Source organism: Zeugodacus cucurbitae, chromosome 2 (assembly GCF_028554725.1).
Source record: "Zeugodacus cucurbitae isolate PBARC_wt_2022May chromosome 2, idZeuCucr1.2, whole genome shotgun sequence".
NCBI lineage: Eukaryota > Metazoa > Arthropoda > Insecta > Diptera > Tephritidae > Zeugodacus > Zeugodacus cucurbitae.
In genome coordinates, this window is record NC_071667.1 from 8445228 (window position 1) to 8460816 (window position 15589).

At 34.4% G+C, this 15589-nt stretch overlaps 1 protein-coding gene across 5 annotated transcripts in view; it reads right to left on the reverse strand.

The window, feature by feature from the left end:
* Positions 1–15589, reverse strand: part of LOC105210133 (protein roadkill) — a 158455-nt gene that overhangs the window by 4849 nt on the left and 138017 nt on the right. The window contains exon 1 of one of the 5 annotated variants that reach the window (XM_029038974.2): positions 182–793. The exons of the other annotated variants lie outside the window; for them this stretch is intronic. Within the exon in view, the coding sequence (XP_028894807.2) occupies positions 182–696 (515 nt within the window). The 5' untranslated portion in view covers positions 697–793. Of the gene's footprint in view, positions 1–181; positions 794–15589 lie in introns of those variants that run through there. 5 annotated transcript variants of the gene reach the window in all.

Genomic DNA, 15589 nt, shown 5'->3' on the forward strand with positions numbered 1-15589 from the left:
ACGCGCACCCACACTCACACTCACACATACACAAACACACACGCACGTACAAACACTGTTTGACCATCACAAAAGTTCACATTAGTTCGAAATTAATGTATGCAGAGAGCTAATAACCTTTATTGTCCAACAAAAACAACACAGCCAACAACAAACAAATCGAACAAGACGACTCACTCACCTCGCCGGTTCATAAATTAAATCCATTATATTGCGATCGAATTCGATTGGTATTAATTTTGAATGAGAATGTGTCGTGGAGATGCGAAACGGCGAAGGTGTCAAGACGGCGGCGGTGGCGTTAGAGCGCGATGACGATGAAGGTGACGCAGTCGAGGTAGTAGCTAATGACGCGCTTGATGGTGATAGCGATGGTGATGTAGATGGCGCTACTGTGCTCGTTGAAGGTGATGATGACAAAGCAGAAGAGCCGACTGCTGCCGCTGCCAATGCCAACGATAAGGCGGATGGCAATGATGAAGTTGAAGTTGTGACTGCTGGCGCTGAGTCGCTGTGGCTCAGCTGTGACGTTGATGAGGTGGGCGCGGCGTCAAGCGCGGACAATAACAATGAAGAAGACGAAGACGACTGTGATGAAGATGTGGTTGAAAACGAATATGAACGAATTGATGATGATGATGACGACGACGACGACGACGACGATGTAGAAACTGCTGCGCTTGTGGACGACGGCATTAGTGCCGACGTCGCTGTTGTGGCAGCAGACGCTTTCGACGAAATGTATTTTAATAATCTCACAATTGCCGAATGCTCCAGTTTGAGTTAATTTATTGAATTAACTGGCATTAATTGACAAGTTGTGTAGAAAAATATACGTATGTAGTGTGGGGTGTTTAAATTAAAAAAAAAATAAACACAACAACAATAACAAAAAAATAATGCGAGCATAAAACGAGCGCAAATAAATTAAATGTATTAGAGGACGCGTACTCTTGCTTGAGCTTAGTGAAAGCTCAAAGTCGTGGAAGTTGTTTGGCTTTATACTTTTCGTACAGTTATTTTTTGATTTCAATGCAAACCGATGAGCGCTGTTAACAGTTATTTCACTTAACAGAGAATAGAGCGAAGGCTACACGAAGGTTGCACGGATTTATCTTAATTAAGTTTCAACAATTTTTTTTTCAACGTACTGCCGTTTTAATTTTTGTTTCAAAAACACTTAAAAATATAACTAAATAACACAATTTATCAATTAAAATAATTTTCTAATATTTCTAAATATTTTTTCACTAAAAACAAATTGATGACTGTCTACGCTGACTCACTATTTAAGACTATCACTGGCAGGATCACTGCAGTAGCCACTAAGGATATGCGTATTGCCGTCTTCGGCACACTGAGCACTGAGCAGAGGATTTCTTAAGAGAGAACTGCAGATGCAGAAAATGTATGATGAAGGTAGCGCACAGCGCAGCAGCAAACAGATGACACTAACAAAAACAAAACAGAATGAAATTGTCAACAACAATGCCAAGAGACAACAAAAAGACAAAAACAAGCGTCAAATGTGCCTTTCATTCGCTGCAACAACTGCATATGAGCAGAAGAAGAACGTGAGCACCACAATAACAACGACAACAATAGGAGGTAAGTCAGTTCAGTTAGTTCACCGACACGCTCTCTGCGCACAGGCAAGGATCAAGCAACTGAGCTGAGCTACACGACAATGAAAAGGAAAACTACAAGATAGTAATAAAAATTACAAAAACAACAAACCGAATTCTTAAGTGTGGCAACAATTTCAAAATAGTAGTATGAAATAAATATTTACGATATGGCTATACATTGAAAAAATCATGCGTACAATTACAACAACAAGCAGGTATAACTGCAGTAAAGTAAGGAAGTGCGGCAACGTAGGAATCACTGTAAATGCATATATACATATGTATGTGTGTATGTGTATATGCACATATATCAACATAAGCTGCGGTTTCGTCGCCCTTCAAGGTAGCAACACTTTAGCCTCCGCGCTGCTGATAACAATGCCATGCCGTTGGCCTTAATGATGCTGCTGCTGCTGAGCAGAGTTGCCGTGCGTTGCGACAAAGGAAACGGCTGCAGCAGCTTCAAGTACGAATGCGCACACGCATACGAAAATGCCCAAGGTGTTATGCTAAAAATTTATTTATGGTGTTTGCAGTATACAGCCTGGCAAGAAATTTGTTAAGTCTTCAGAAAGGTAAATAAATTTTTTGTTGTTGTATAAGTGTTTTTTTATTCAAAAAGAAAATATTTTTAAACATTTGAATGATTTAAAAATTTTTTAAATTATAATTATTTGTACAATTTTACGACTTGACTTAAAGAAATCACTTTTGACATTAACACAATGTTCCTACAGGGTAAGCACTCATGCATATAAATCTATGTATGTATGCATACGAGTGAATGCAATTGAAAAGGTAGGACACATCATAAAACAGCAGTAAATGCAATAAATGTAAAGGTAACGTATAGAGAAACATCCTGAGCCACAGCGACAAAGTCCTTCAAAGGTGTGCAGTGCGTATATAGGCATATATATATATATATATATATATATTTTGTGCGCACATACTCCTATACATATATAAAAGTATGCAGGTAAGCAAGGAGAACAAATTTCTCTACTACTTTACTTATAAATATTTATATATATATTTTTTATAAATATATTTATGTAAAAGTGTATACATTTTTACTGGGAAGTGTAGATCCGAAAACTTGTATCTATTTTTTCCTAAAAACTTATACAACGCTTTTTTTCAAATAAAATTACTATCCATTACTTTCTGACACCATTATAATTACAGTATTGTAATTATTTTTATTGCTGCAATTAGCTTATGCTAATTTGAACTGTCACTCATACTAAGAAAGGGTGTGAAAATTTACTACTTTTGTGCTTATGCATAAATTTCACAGTTTTTTTTTTCGAAATTTTCAATTTAATTTTGTTAGCGTGTCGCTTCTGCAAGCTCATATACCCATAAGTAATTGTGTGGGTGTTGTAGTGGTCATAGCTTTTTGTTGCTGCTTTCATTTGGAGAAATCTGAATATGGGTTTTCATGTAGCAATTGAAAGTGTGTGAAAGTAGGCAATTATTCATTTCTTAAATAAAAAAAAAAAACTTAATAGTGAATATATAATTAACTAGTTTAAGACGATTTAATGCTGTTTTGGAAAACTGCATATAAAGAGAAAGGTTAAAAATAATGTTTTTTTTATTTTTGAAAAATCGAAGTTAAAGGTTATTTAAATTTTTATTTTTCTTGTTGTGTAAAAAATTTAAAAATAGTTGTTATAAACATTTAAGCAGTCGAATTCATTGAATTACTTTATTTCAAAACAATTGGTGCGTAAATTATAATTTTTCAAATTAAGTGGTTATTTAAAAAAATAATTAGTTTTTTTTTAAATTAATATTGAGAGAGTAGGTGCAGGAATATACTGTCCGGAATTAGGCATAAGACAACCGTTCAAACTGCCGAACCACTGCAGTATATTTCAAGCAGAGGTCTTTGCTATTGGGAAGGCAGCAGAGCTAGCCTCCAGCGCACAAGGCCAATACTCTAAAATTAACATCTACGTAGACAGCCAAGCGGTAATCAAGGCAGTAACCTCGTGTCGAATATCGGCCAAAAGTGTTCTGAGCAGCAGGGCAGCAGTGGTAAGGGTCGCCAGAAATATGAGATTACACTTCTACTGGGTGCCAGGCCATAAAGGCATCGAGTGCAACAAAATCGTAGACGGGATTGCCAAGAGTGGTGTACAGCTGTCACCCGGAAACATGATCAGCATCGCTAAACCCATGCACATTCTATACGATGACATAGACAGGTGCATGACAAGAAGAATCATATCTCGCTGGAAGGATCTACCGGGGTGTAAAACTGCAAAGGTCATGTGCAAAGCGGTAGATCAAAAATATACAAGGTTCCTACTGGAGCTCGATAGAAAGGGCTTTAGGACCATGGTTGGCGTTCTTATCGGTCACAGCCTTGTAGCGGCACATGCCTATAAAATGGGGCTGTCAGATCGGGAGGAATGCAGAAAATGTCAAGAGCGGGGCACCAAGGAAACTCTTGTGCGTTTGTCCTGCGTTAGCGAGACAGCGTTTTAGGTACTTACCCCACAGTACGATAAGTTAGAGGAGATATCGTCAGTGTAGCCTCATAAACTATTAAAATTCACGACAGGCGCAGGCATCCTGAACGATGACTACTACTCAGGGAACACGTAAAGGCACTCCATTCTGGTATCGCAAAGGACCATAACTGGTCTATGCGTGGCCTGCAGGCCTACCAGACTAACCTAACCTAACCTCACTTTTAAAAATTTTTTTTTTTTAATTTTTAAATTTATTTTTTTATTACTGTTTTAATATAAATGACGCTAATTTTTTATCAATACTATTTTTGGAAACATATGTCGATAAAACTTGATAGTAATTTATGATCTATAACCTTCTGCACAGTCACAAAATAATTAATCATATTCATATTAGCAATTGGCTACGCTAGTTTTAAACTTTTGAGTACACAAAAATTAAAAAAAAAATAAATAAAAAATTTGAAAATGAAAAGAGATTGATCACGTCGAACTCAAGCAAGTGAACGCATTGCAGCAAGTTAAACCCACACATTAAGACCGAGGCAGACGCAATTATGCACGCTTGTATGCTACAAAGAATTACAACAAAAAACGAATAAGTTATTTTTGCTTCTCATTTTTGTATAGCGGAAAAAGTAAAATAAGAAATAGTGCAGAACACGAGGAGTGCATGCATGTGGCGCTACTGGGTGGCCGCATAGCGGCATAACTGCTGTCAAACAGTCCATCTCTGCGGCGCTCTACAGCTTACTGCATCGTGCCTCTTTTGATTCTATGCGCTGCTTAAGCCTGCCTAAGAACGCTTGTCTGTTAGTCGACAGTGTTACATAACGTGTCTTAACGCCTTTCGTACACAGGCAAAGTCAAAGTCTCTGCGCGTAGCCAGCTGCTTCTGCGGATTTGATCTATTTGCCGCGCTTCAAGCCTGCTTCTAATCAAGCATCAGCTACAATTGCATTTATGACATGTCTTTGAGATTAATTTCGCTTTTATTTTCTTTTCTTACGTTTGTGTCTCTTCTTATGCGAAGCTTAAACATCTTCGCATGCGCCTGCGTGTTGGCGTTGCATCTGCTGTCTTAAATCAGTGCGCTACAAACACACAAACAACCAAACGTCAATATCAAACTCTGCCGCTTGACCCTGACGCTCGTCCGTTCGCCTTCAATCCGTTTACCTAAGCAACAAGCGTGTAGCACTAATTTTGTTCTTCTTCGTTGCTTTATCATTTTTATTGCCGCACATCTAGTATGTAACGCACGTTCGTTTATCTATTCGTTACGCTGCCTTCGCAATGGCAATCCATCCATCTAAGCATAGACCTTTCCACCAACGCGCCATAAATGCCTGCCTTTATGCAACTTTGTGTCTGGCAGCCGGCACATCGGGATCTATCCATCTATCACTGGCATGGTTATGGCTGCCCTTTTACGGCTGGCACTACGTTTTCCCCATCCACTACGTTTAATTGTCGTAGGCTGCCCTCTTAATTCATCATTTTTATTTAATCTGCCGTTTTTTGTTGACTTTCTTGGCGCGCTTGTCAGCATTGGTTGCTACGTTCTTTGTTGGGAGCGGCAACTGTTCCAGGCATTAAATGTGCGACAGCCCAGGCTTCACCGGACAGCTTATGTGTCAGTCCGACGTGTGTCTTTTCAATATTTCATAGACCGTATTTCACTTTTTGATATTTGCCCCTTTTGTTTTTCTTCTTTTTTTTCTATATTTTATTTGTATTTCTTGTTAGAATGCTTTGTAGATCTCATTGAAAACGGCTGCATTATCGTCGAAGGTGCGAATGTTATGTATTGTAATAAATGTGAAGTTATTAATGATGCCATTAGCCCTAAACATCAGCTGTCTTGTCAAAACGGTTATTAAATGATACAACAAGTTTTCGTGATTCGGGGACAACAATCATAAATAGTTTTCCAGTTTGGTAGTGGTTTTCTAGCTATTGAACCACCTAATTTTATTGATTTAATTAAGTACCGAAACACATTTTTCATTTCAGCTTGTTGTTTTTTTGTGTTTAATTTATATTTTTCTTATTGAAAGTGATTAAATGTTCTTACCAATTTTAATTGATTCAATTAACGTAATTGAGTTGTAATGTTTGGTGTTCACACTAAATAAAAAACTTACTTAATTGGGTGAATTTCAATATCAATTTTAATTGATTCAATTAAATTGAATTTTGAGTTATAATATATGGTATTCACAGTAAATAAGAAATTTACTTAATTGAGTCAATTAGAATTTATACTTAATATTTGTGGCAATATGTTACAATACCTTAAGTCGATTTAAGTTAATGGAACAAATTCGGGTTAATCTAAACCAAAATTAAGAAACAAAAAACTGAACTTAGCATGAAATAGAGTTGAAGAATACGCCCACATCTTGACTAGAAATCAAAATATTAATTAATTTTTAGCATAAAATTCCATTGCATTTTAAGTGAAAAATGTTCAACTGAATAGTTATTAGGAGTTTTCACTTGCGCATTTTCACTGCACAAATACAATGCAACAGCGGCAACAACAATAATGATTGTCGATTGAAAATAATTACAACAACAGCGTCGATATAGCTTTAAACCCAAGAGATCACGCTTACTTTCCTTTAACGGTTGCCGCTTATATCATCGGCTACCCCCTTTCACTAATTTCCCTCACAACAACAACAACAACAGCAATAATAATACAGCTACAACTAGCAACAACTCTTTAATAAATTCAAAGAAAACAAAAAATTAGAAAAAAAAATACAAAAATGTGGAGTTGCAAAGCTACAACAACAACAACAATAAATGCCATATGTAAATGCTGGCAAAATGCGACGATGTGATATTGTTGGAGATGATGATGGCGTTGCTGACAACGACGAAAGGCGGACTAATATGAAGCACTTTGCATTAATTGAAAATAAAAAGGCGATAAAAATGTTGATATGTCTTGGGGAAAAAGGGTAAAAAGCCATGCAAATGTGTCTGTGTGCGTGTAAAAGAAAACTATGCATTAACAATAATAACAACAACAATAAACGGCACATTAATAGAGCGCTGAATGCCAACGCTGGCAAGTCAACCAACAGCCAACAAGTAGCCACTAATCGCCAACAACAGTGAAAACAACAAAGTAATTTTAATTCAAATAAACGTTAACTTTCATGTTAGCAACACATAACAGATGATAAAGCAACGGGAAAAAAAGATATTACGATAAAAAATATGCGCAACTTGAGTGAAAAACTCGACACAGCACCCGACACAACAACATCAACAAATAGCTACCAAACAACGTAACGGAGTGACAACCGAGAAAAATAATGATTACATATGTGAGTATGTATATATGTACATATGTATCCGATGCATAATAAAAAAGCGGAGAAATTTTTATAAAACGAAGCGAAGTGATCTGCACTTCCGGTTGAGTTTCTACACCCACCAGCAGCTCCAAAGTCACAGCGATTAACAGCATAAAGTGAATACAAAGACAGCCATATAAGCACATGATAAACAGACGAACTGCAACTTCAATATGGAAATGGCAAAAAAAGGTGAAAATCGAAAAAGGGAAGGGAAAGGGAACAGATCATGTGTGCTCAGCGAAGTGTAAGACAGTCGCATGTGAATTGGAGTTGGCTGATTATATGCATTCAGCACAATACAAAAACAACAACAAACACAGCGTAAACAAGCCAACGAAACAGACAGCGAAATATTGAAATATCAAAGCAACGCTGTACCCAGCAATGTGACTGCTTAAGTAAGCAGCTAGTAATTATATGAGCACTTAAATTACTATAAGTTAAGTAAGTGCAACAAATTAGTAAAAATTGGCATAAATCTTAGTTGAGAATCTTGGAAAATACAAATACAAAGTATGTAACTAATGCGCCATAAATAACTTATTTAATAACAATCATCATCTTCTGTCACTCATAAATGTGATCTATCCTGCACATAAATTCGAAAATATATATATGTATACAAATGCTGATATTTATTAGCAAAGTATGCCATAATTAAGGAATAATAAAAGTTTTATTAATTAATTGCTCGCAGTTAAAATTAAAAAGAAATAAAAATGAAAAAAATATTTCATTAGTGTTTCGCTAGAACTCTTCCACGCTTTGAGAACATGAAATCATACAGTATATATATTATATGTGTTCTATGGATAGATATGTATATTTGTATATGTACAGTGTGTCCATAAATTAGCTGTTTTATTACAAAGCAAGCGCGCGCGACGCTTTTAAAGCGAGAGATTCATGTTTAATGCGGTTGTTCTGGTTTTTGATAGATTTTAGGTGCAAATAATATGGAGAAAAATAAAAAGAATATCAACAAAATATGTTTAAAAATATATATAAAAACAGTATAAACATTAAAAAAATTAAAAAAAATCAAAAAAAAAAAACATAAAAATAAAAAATAATGAAAATTAATAATAAAAATAATAAAATATAATGATTAAAAATAATAATAAAAAAAAATAAAGAAAAAAATTATAATTAAAAAATAATTTTAAATTTGAAAAATATTTAATTTAAAAAATTTTAACATTTTGATTTATAATGAGTTTTTTTATTAACTTTTTGGAACGTATTGAAATTTCTAAAATATATTAAAATAAAAAAAGAAAGTTAAAAGAAAAAATTACTTTTATTTAAAAAATAATAATAAAAAAAATTATTAAAAAAAAATTTAAAAAATATTTTTTTTCAACAATTCTCATTTTTATTGCATTAAGATTGTGGTGCTTTAATCTTCACATGACTATAAACTTAAGCTTTATTATTTTAAAATTTTCGTTTCGACAATGATTTCAAAATGACGATTTCACTGTTGTGTAATTTTTTGAGTACAAAAACAAAAAATACACAAATGGTTATTTTAAGTTACGGAAGTGATGTAAAAACAAATGCATATGTATAAGTAAGCGCATGGCTAGCGAATAAAAACAAACTAAACAATATGCATATGACATTTTCACAAACAGTTGACCCGAAAAGCCAAACAAATATACAGAAACAAAAAAAAACGACAAGGCAGACCTAGGTTGGATGAATGAAGTGAAAATGGCGAAAAAATAAATTCGGCAAAAAAAAATTTATTTTTAATTATTTTTTTTTTTAATTTTTATGTTTTTTTGTTTTAATTTTATTTTTAATTTTTTTAATTATTATTATTTTATTTTTATTTTTTATATATATATTTTTTAATTTAATTTTTTATTTTTGTTTTCAATTTTTAATTTTGTAACACTTTTTTTTAGTTTTATTTTTTTTAATTTAATTATATAAATTTCTAATTTTTTGCTAATACTTTTATTTTTTTTTTTTAAATAATTTTTTAACGTGACCAAGCAACTCATGATCATCGCGGTCGTAAATTTAGTGAAACCGCAACTGATAGATTACTTAACGTTTACTTATAATACATGTCACCGTTTGTTGCGTGTGTGCCTTTTCCACATAAACCACCCAAAATGAGCTTTAAGCATACCTTATTGGGTGCTAAGTTAGCGTGTCGTCGTCGCTTAGTGGTGGCTCGATCACTTGTGTGACTGATGCGACGACCAAAGCGCTTATTGTTGTTGTTGCATGGTCTGAACGTTTAACACCACAAACGCGCGCTGATCACCAAAATTAGCTGTCAACCACCAAAAGTGAAAAAAGGCAAGAAATTAACATGAAACTCCCCCGAGACCGCGTTGAAGCGGAGTTAGTGACTATAGAGCAACAAAAACGAGCGATCGCGATCAGTTGTCGTGTAAATATAAATACATAATTTGAAGTCATTGTGATAAATAAATGAAAGTTTTTCGATTTGTTGTTGTTACTTTTTTTATTATCCACTGTAAAAGCATTAAAGATGATCGCGCAAGAGGCTTTCATAGACTTAAACTCCCAAAAAATTGGCGAAATGAAATGCAAAACAACAAAAAAGTGTTGCTAACGTGAAAACGGAGTATTACGTAAGTTAACGTGAGTTAGTATGTAGTTTTCACCAAATAAAAGAGGCGTACATGAAAATTGTGCGGCATGCGGCTGGCGCAAGCCTGCTTGGTCTGGCGCTTTCCCGCCATTGTTTTCACGCTTCAATAAGAAAAAAGTGAAAGAGCAAAAAATTGAAATGTAAAATAATATTAGAAAAGAAAGAGTGGCGTGGGCGGTTGATAATGCCAGCGGCGCACGACAGCTTTTCACTACACAGCGCGCCTAAGACACGCTTCCGCATGCAACGCTGCTCTTTCACTTTTCACTTCATAAACATAATAACAAAAAAAGAAAAGAAAACAATTAAAGAGCGCTATGCGAACGGTAAACGCGTGGGATAAACCAGCATATGAAAAGGAAAAAAATTATACAAATTTTAAATCAAATAAAAAGCCGTGAACTAAACACAGGAGTTGTATAATAGTTTTCACAAAATTTCGAAAATATGCATTGGATACAAACAACAACAAAGATTACCAAACAATAACATAGAGAAGAAAAAATAAACGAAATAAAAAATGTGAAAAGAAATGGTAACAGCACCAATGAGGCAACGCGCATGCGCCAACTAGCGAGCATTGAGCAGCGCGCAGGCGAAAGGTAGCTAATGCGCCGGCGCGCACCTGGATATATATGTGTGTGTGCTGTTGTGACGCTAGGCCACTATTAATATATACGAACGCGGCGCTCACAAATCAATTAAAACAAAAACAGCGCTGCGGCAATACACACAAATAGAAAGCGTGGCGCGAAAGCTGAGAGCAACGAAATCAGTACAAGAAACGCTTGAAATGCCGATGAACGAGAGTTTTGCGCGCACACAGGCGCGATGAAAACAGTAAAAGTCAGTCAGCGGCCAAGCAGGCGCATAGCGCAATTGAGCGCACGGCGGCGTTAGAGCGCGTCACAAACTCTAGACACTTACATACATATGCATATGTGTGTGTTAGACGGATTTCTCCCTTGGCAATTCAAGCCGGGGCGCAATAAAGTCAAATAAGCGTCTGCTACAATTTCAACTTCTTTCGCCCACTTTTACATGGCGGTGAGAGTTGGTGCGATGCACGCGTTGGATATCACCACAGCTGGTTGGTGAGAGTGGAAAGGCAGCGCGTTTAAGCGCATGGCTATAACTTTACTTTGGTTTTCTCTTTCTCTTTCTGTTTTTTTTTTTTGCATTTTTAATTTTTTTGCTTTACCCCCATTTGTATTGATTTCAAGTCGGCGGCAGCATGGACTTTTTCGTTCATATCATGCTTGTGCGCTTTCTTTGCCGCTTTTACCTTTTCTATGCACTTTCTATACAAATGGCAATAAGCGTGCATGCATATGTGCGCGCACATACAAGAAATGGTAATGAAAAACTCACAACAACAATTCAGGCAAATTGTTCAACTAATGCGTTACAATTTGACCATTTGCGAGTGAGCGGAGCGGCGCGGTGCGGCATGGTGCGCGTTAAGCAACGCCTGAAATTGAGCTGAGAGAAAGGTAAAGGCGCATATGTCTGCATGTGTGTGTATGCTGTGTGTAAGTGGCGTGCGCTTGAACGCTCAATCTTCTTCTTGATTTCTTGATTTGTTTATTGTTTTCGAAATGGTGAAAATTTGCTAGGGAAATTCGGGCGCCGCCGCGTGAGTTTAATCAGTGGAAAGTGAGGGAAAATGCTGTTTGCCGCTGCTGCATATAAAATGATTACTTTTGAAAGTGTTTAGGGGCAGATCAGTGACAGTGATGGTTTAAGTGTTGTTGCAAGAGGCATTTCAAAAACACCACTGCAAGGAATAACATGCGCGGAGTGGGAAAATGGGGTTATGCTTTCTATTGCGAAGGTTGAAGTTATATTTATTGTTTTTTTTTTTTTAATTTATATTTGTTGTTTTTTTTTTAATTTATATTTGTTGTTTTTTTTAGTTCAAAGTTTTACTTTTCCTTCAGAATGTTGCCGTACACATTGTTTCAATGTTGTCAACTATTAAATGTTACTTCACTTTTTATTTAGTTTTAAATTGTTCTCCAAAGAATATTTAAGTTAAGGGGAGTGGGAAAATGGGGTTATGCTTTCTATTGCGAAGGTTGAAATTATATTTATTGTTTTTTTTTTTTTAATTTATATTTGTTGTTTTTTTTTTAATTTATATTTGTTGTTTTTTTTAGTTCAAAGTTTTACTTTTCCTTCAGAATGTTGCCGTACACATTGTTTCAATGTTGTCAACTATTAAATGTTACTTCACTTTTTATTTAGTTTTAAATTGTTCTCCAAAGAATATTTAAGTTGGCATGTTGCTGCAACAATATTGCGCAACTATGTATATAAGCAAATGTTGATGCAACAATGTTGCTAGAACCAATTTATAACTAAAAACTCTAACTAACTGCTAGAAATAAATCATTTAAGTGCAAGATAATAACTTATTTCTGTTTATCCCTAGCAACAATGTTGCCATGATATTAACTCCATTACAAAGTGTGAGGTGTGAACTAAAAATAAATAATTATATAAAAAATCAATGATATCAGCGTGAAAATACGCACAATTGAATAGAGGAAAATCCCAAGAAAACGCATGACATTTTTTGGTTGTTGACTTGTCGCATGCAGCGGCGGCGTCGCCGAATCACAGTTCAACACACTCGCTCGCCGCTACACGCGACATGCAAACATTGAACAATCATTACGCGGCAATTATCAGCAGCGGTTAAACCGGCAACAAGAAAGGGGCAATAATCGTAAACAAAGGCAATCGGGAGCATACACACAACGACAACGACGGCAACAGTGGCGCAAATAAAATGCCAGTCCCAGCAACGCTGCAGGCATATCGCCGCTGAGGCGTTGAATGCGTGAAAATGCAAAAAAAAAATGGCATCGAAATGAAAGCAACAAATGAAATGCAGCGAAAATGCATAGCTGCGCATATGCTCTCCAAGTGGGATAACACTCTCTCTTTTTGTGTTGTGCGCACTTTTCCTCGGCGGCGGCGACGGTGGCGCCACTTTTGCTGCACATTGACTTTAAGCGCGTTCACCGGTGAAATGTGGATGCTACTTTTTCGCCAATTGTTGTTATTGCTTCATTGCTGTTGTTATTGCAGCTGTAATTGCAATTAAATTTCATTTTTGGTGAAAACTTTAAATGTGCAACAACAGCGCCGATTTGTTGTTGCGGCGTTTTTATTTCTTCACTGCTACTTTTCCCGCCACTTATGTACTTGCAATTGATTTCATTAGCTTTCAGCGTCAATTGAGGACTCACTGAAGGCATTGATATAGCGACTAAGTGTCAATTTTAAAAATCTTAACATAACCTCAAAGAATATTTATCAGCTGATTTTGAAAATATCTGTCAGATCGCAAAAATTTAATGAGCACGAAATGTTTCTGGCAATAACAAAACTTGGAAAAATTAAAATAAATAATGCTAAAACTAAAAATTTATTTAAATAAATTTTTTAATAATTTTCCAGTTAATTTTGGCAAACAGCCAAATGTACTCAGCACAAATTAACATTAAAAAAATGGAAAAGCATTTTGATGTAAAAAAAATACCCACTACTAAACTCTCCAAAAGTCCATGACCCATTTGATAACTTTCACGTATCAGGGCAAAGTAAGCAAATGTATTAAGGTAATAACAAGTAGAAGGACAAAAACAAGTGTATTTATTTTTTTAGGTCAATGAAAGTGTAAGAATTAACAAAAAAAAAACAACAACTAATAAAAACAAAAATCAAATAGATTTGGCACATTGATTTCATAATAAAAAAAAAAAAAAAGACAGCAACAAATTAAACAAATTAAACAAATTAAAAGTGGCACTCAATGAAGCTAAAGCATATTTATTGCTGGTGATAAGAAATCAAGCGATTAGTTTTCCATTTTTCACCATTGAATTACGAAAATAAAAGTTATCATTGACCCAAATTGAAATTCTGGCAATAATTATTTATAGCTGACTAAGCAAATTTTTTTTCAGGCATGGAAAATTAACGGAAAAAATATGCTATACAATTTGTATGGATTTAATTCACACATGAGTGTATTTGTATTTGTATATTTGTATTTAAATTAAAATATTTTAAATTAAAACAAAAAATTAGAGAATTATTTTTAAAGAAATATAAATACAATTTTTAAATTCTAAAATTTTTTTCAAATATTTTAAAATGAACGTTTTTGTTTTAATTAAACAAAGTACAATGTAAATTTTTTATCAAACTCATGTTTTGTTATATAAAAAATTAAAAATTATATATTAATATTTGTAAAATCAAATTATTTTTTTAAATTATTCCGAGTTGAAAATTGTTTATTTGAACATTTTCTAAGTACTCTGACATTAGATATGAAAAAATTAATTATGAAGAACCAAAAAAGTCAAAATCAACACTCAAAAATGCTGTAATAAATTCTAAATAATCCTTAAAAACCACTTGAATGTGAGTAAGTAAATCAGTTACGCCTTCATTTTTCCAATAAATTCCGCCTTTGATGTGAACAGCTCGAATTACAACTTGGATAAATCAAACAATTGCATACTTAAGTGATCGGCTATGCAATAAAAATGTAAATTTAAGACAAATAAAATGTGTGAATTATGGGAAAATACTTGAGAATCAAGGCGAATGAATGCGTAAGGAAAAATTGAAAAGAACAGAAATATCGAAAAGAACTTTAAAATTTAAGAAATAAATACTTTTAGGGTGAAACATTTAACAAAAAAAAATATAAAAATAATATACGAACTGACACGGAACGAGTCAAAGAATCACCAATCTCAACACATACCACATATAAATATGTTTGAATGTGTGCACACCCACTACAGCACTACTTCAGCTGACCAGCTTTGCTTAACCCAAAGCTGTGCAGAATTGAGTACAAACTGCCAATACTTTTCACGCTGTGTATGTGTGAAGTAAGAAGATTTCGGAATTCGAAGCAACACAGCGCCACTTCGACGGGGTAAAGTGCAGCGCAAAAGTGCAAAACAGTGGAGAAATTGATGTTGTAGTGAAATACGGGACGCGCGGAGAAAACGAGTGAAAAATTGAATAACTTCAACGCTTAACCTCATAACTTAACCTCAAAAACCGTAGTAAAGTAAGTCAACAAACCGTAGCTGCTAAGTGGTGTTGGTGGTAGTGATAGTGCTACTGTGGTGGCTATGCTTTAATGACAGCTAAATGGGGGGAATTGAAAACTGAAGCGGTCATAGAAGTAAAAGTAAGGAAAAGGTAAATTAATATTGAAAATTATAAAAGTGAGGGGAGAAAATTATTATTTTTTTTGTTAAAGAAGGCATAATAATTTTTAATAAAAAAAATCGATAATTAAAAAAAAAATAATAATTAATAAAAAAACAACAAAAAATTTATAATAAAATAAATAATTTAAAATTAAAAAAATTTTTAAAATTTCGAAAGAACCGATGCATGGAAAATCTTTCGAATAATACTCGA